General features: G+C 43.2%; 1 protein-coding gene across 1 annotated transcript in view; it reads right to left on the bottom strand.

The window, feature by feature from the left end:
- PHALS_12302 (conserved hypothetical protein) overlaps window positions 1-3,503 on the bottom strand; it is a gene marked incomplete at both ends in the record, with an annotated part of 5,255 nt that extends 1,752 nt beyond the window's left edge. The window contains 9 exons of the mRNA XM_024727827.1: window positions 24-1,116; window positions 1,190-1,299; window positions 1,359-1,754; window positions 1,878-1,945; window positions 2,010-2,229; window positions 2,289-2,464; window positions 2,538-2,720; window positions 2,790-3,339; window positions 3,409-3,503. Coding sequence (XP_024578364.1) covers window positions 24-1,116; window positions 1,190-1,299; window positions 1,359-1,754; window positions 1,878-1,945; window positions 2,010-2,229; window positions 2,289-2,464; window positions 2,538-2,720; window positions 2,790-3,339; window positions 3,409-3,503 — 2,891 coding nt within the window. The remainder of the gene's footprint in view (window positions 1-23; window positions 1,117-1,189; window positions 1,300-1,358; window positions 1,755-1,877; window positions 1,946-2,009; window positions 2,230-2,288; window positions 2,465-2,537; window positions 2,721-2,789; window positions 3,340-3,408) is intronic.
- Between the last annotated feature and the right edge of the window lie 288 nt (window positions 3,504-3,791).

Below are 3,791 nucleotides of genomic sequence, written 5' to 3'. Positions count from 1 at the left end.
CTCCCAGTCCAGCCGTGTCAGACCCGCCACTTCCACCAGCCCAAGTATTGCCACCAACATGTGGATCGTTTTTCGGGTCTTCTTTGCCATGTTTTGGAACGTTCAGACCCGTCTTTGGGATCGACGATCCACCGACATTTGAGCCATTAAGCTTTATCTCAATTGAACCATGAGATTCGAGATCACTTTCATTGCCGAACATTTGCCGCCACAACTGAGCTTCACGGTCAAGTATTTCTGGATTCAATTGCCATACACGCACAGTACCGTCTTCTTGAAGGGTTATTGTATAGCTACCATCATGTGAATCGGCTATTCCGACAACACGCGGTACACGAGAATCAGTTGTGGTTTCTAATCTGTGACTGTCATTGGGAACGACGATCGTTTTTGTTAATCGAAGCTCTGGAAACGTCACTTCCAGATCGACAACGTCGCCGGAACTTGAATTGACAATGCAAGATTCGTTTTGCCAAGCTTGCTGGAGATTTCGAGACACGTCTTTATGGTCCAAGTTTTCCCGAAGGGCACTGTGAACATGAATGTCATTTCCATTTATGTCGATTGTCTGCAGAAAAGCGTGCGGGTGTACCATAAACCTTGCTTTATTTGCCATGTCTCGTTGTCCGGGAATTATTGACTGGCTTGAGCTCACGGAAGCAACGTTGGTATAGCTTATCGCTGCCAATTCCAAGGTAAATTCGTTTGTGCTAAAATTATGCGTAAATTTGTACACGAACTTGTCGTCTCTTGTTCGCACGAGCCATTCATGTTTACCAACAGGTTGTACACTCAAAATTTCAGAAATTGGCATCTTTAACGAAGAGCTGGTTGTGGCCAGATCGATCGACAAAATCTTGCTGGAATTTAAATCAATAAGCTGGAAAAGCGATCCTTCTTGTATAAAGCGAAGTAGTATTCCCGCATTCAAACCATCGGCGAGAGTGCGCCACGACCCACTTTTTTTGCCACCAAACCACTTTGTAAAGGGGCTTTTTATACTATGCGATACGCTAGCATCAAAATTCAGACGTCCATCGAGCGCACCATTTGGGAGAGTGAGGCAAGTGATTCGCCCATCCGAGACTTTCAATGGATTCATGACAATTGTGACCCCTATTAATCAGAAAATGCATGAGATTCTAAAGAGCTAAAATATTTTTTCACATCTATAACTTCTATTACTTACCTGTACTTGGCATGAAAATTGCAACTTGTCGTTTCTTAGGTAGGCTGACAAATATTGGGTTGGTTTCCCATCGCACGTATTCGTTTTCTAGCTCCAAGATGATGTGTTTTCTACAAAAAGGTGTCAGTTTGACGTCGCAAGATGCATGGAAAATGACAGTAAACATCACCTTTCTTCTCCCTCAAAGTTGGAAAAAGAGTGTATGCTCATTGGTTGAGTCGTTAAAACGTGAATTGAATTATCTGGAAAGACAGCCATCGCGTAAACTTGTTGCTTATTTTCTTTAATAGGAACTTGGAATGAGGCTACTTGTTCGGTAAATTGGTGCAAACGGTGGTGATCCACTGAAAATGTACGCGTTGTTGGTGGGTCTACCCAAATTTGCTGCCGATCTAGAGACGAATGGTAAATTTGAGATTTCTTGACGAATGTGTCGGACTGTACACATTCTTCAGGCACCCATCGCCATGATTCGGTGGATATGAGCTTAGGAATAGTCCGCGTTTTGGCAATGTTCATTGAAAAAGTCATTACTTCGCCCGTGGGAGACAAAGGAATACCATTTCTGAATCATTGATAAAGCAGGAACAAAAACGTTAAATTTTCATTGATTAGTACTTTCATTATACAACGCCAAGTTTGGTTAAGAAATGCATTCAAACACTAACGTTTGGATAATGTTACACACCTTACAAAAAGCTCTGACAACTGCTTGCGAACATTGCGATCATAAGCATCAAACGCAAGAACATTTTCCTACAGCCGATTCAATTAGTTAATTTCACAAATCAATAATCGCACCAGGTTTCTAGGTATTTACCAAAACTGATGGGACTCCGTCATTCGGAAATCGCTCAAGATGTTTGGCAACTGCAACCGCCTCTCGCGTTGAGTACGGATATGTGATCGAACCAGTTTCCACCAATTCACGAAGTTCTGCAAAGGCTTTACAAAGTCGACGCAGAATATCAGTTGAAACACTTGGCGCGTACGCTGTCAGCAATGCCAGCTCGGACTCTTCATCAGGGTTTTCAATCGCGCTGAACATTACATAACGTCGTCAGAGATGTCGCCGATACGATCGACATGAGAAACTTACTGAGTAGCAAAGATATCCCCAATTTCGCGAAAGAAGTTGTTACCAAGGAATGGAAACCCGGGGCGGTTTGCGAGTACCCACATACGAAAGTTTGGATGCAATGTAATGATCCTGTCCTTGTCGTGCCACTTATCAATAGCTGTTTTTGTTGGATCGATGAGACGCTTGCCATTTCCCTACATTACAGCCATTAAAGAATACAATATGTGTCTGGTGATGTTTTATCTATGGACGTTCATACGCTCATACCAAAAGCATTTCGCCATCTTCGATGAGACCTTTTAAGACGCAAACCACCTCAAGTGGCGCTTTGTCAGCCTCATCGACAATTAATGTCCGACCTGCCTTTGCAGCCCGAACAAGTGGTGAATCTTCCCAAACAATTCGACCGTCTAATAGCGTCGGGATTAACGTTAGTGTCTGCACAGTTGTCTAATGTATAGTAACAAAACATGCTGAGCAAAGTCCGAACAAAAAAATCTATACCAGAGAACAACTTACATCACGATGCAATTGAATGTACTCCCGCTCTTGCTGAAGCAGCTGTAATAATCGATCTGCTAGTTTATTTTTCCCCACTCCCTGGTTTCCAATCAGCAGTAAATGTTTTTGACCCGCTACAACATCCTGGAGCATATGTTTCATACAGCGTGTGTGTTTGGGAATGTCAAAATAATGTGGCTGAGGCACCAGTTCTGGATTTTTTGGGGTTTGAACTGGATACAAGACGTTGTCAATATACAAGTGGCCTCCTTCAACACGAATTGTTTCCGAATGCAAATTTAGGTGTTGAATGGAAGTCGTCGGGTTCGGTGCTTTGCACTTGTTAAACAATGAATCGACAAGTTGTTTGCATGTTCTCGACAAGAATTGCGTTAGTAGTGCATCATGCACCAACGGCCGCAGATCTTGTTGGGACTGCTCTGGAAATGCATTGAGTCGACGGCAAATTCGAAGGATTTGTCGGGTCGACAACGAAAGCGCGAGGTATTCACGATTGGATTGTTCTTTCAATGCGCTCTGCAGTTTATCTGAAAACGCTAAGAGGGTACTACTCATAAAAACCGTTTAAAACTTTAAAACTATAACTTGATTGTTGGCAAGCACAAGCAAAGCTTACCTTGTTGTCTCCGTTGGAAGTGTGGGAAACAAACTTCGAATAATTTGCGCACTTTGTGTGCAAGATATTGCTGGAATAGAATGGAAGCTGAACATGGAAATAGTGTCAGAACTTAGCCAAGCAAAGGCTGAATTGTTGCCTGATGTTGCTGAGGCTGATCTTAGATCAGCTTCAGCAATCGAAACGATGCGGAAAGAAGGGTGAATGGGTGAAACTCGGATACATGAACGTTGATCTTCAGATAGCGTGGGATCCGCCGTGATAGCATCGTAAGTTGCTTGAGAAACAAGTCTAGAACCATCGGCCAGATCAACTTCGCGATCTTGAACTAGTCTTTGTAGCACGCCAAGACTATCACTTCCGACTCGATGCACACCGTCAAG

Source organism: Plasmopara halstedii (assembly GCF_900000015.1).
Source record: "Plasmopara halstedii genome assembly, contig: Scaffold_614, whole genome shotgun sequence".
Lineage (NCBI taxonomy): Eukaryota > Oomycota > Peronosporomycetes > Peronosporales > Peronosporaceae > Plasmopara > Plasmopara halstedii.
This window is presented reverse-complemented; position numbering and strand designations above follow the sequence as displayed.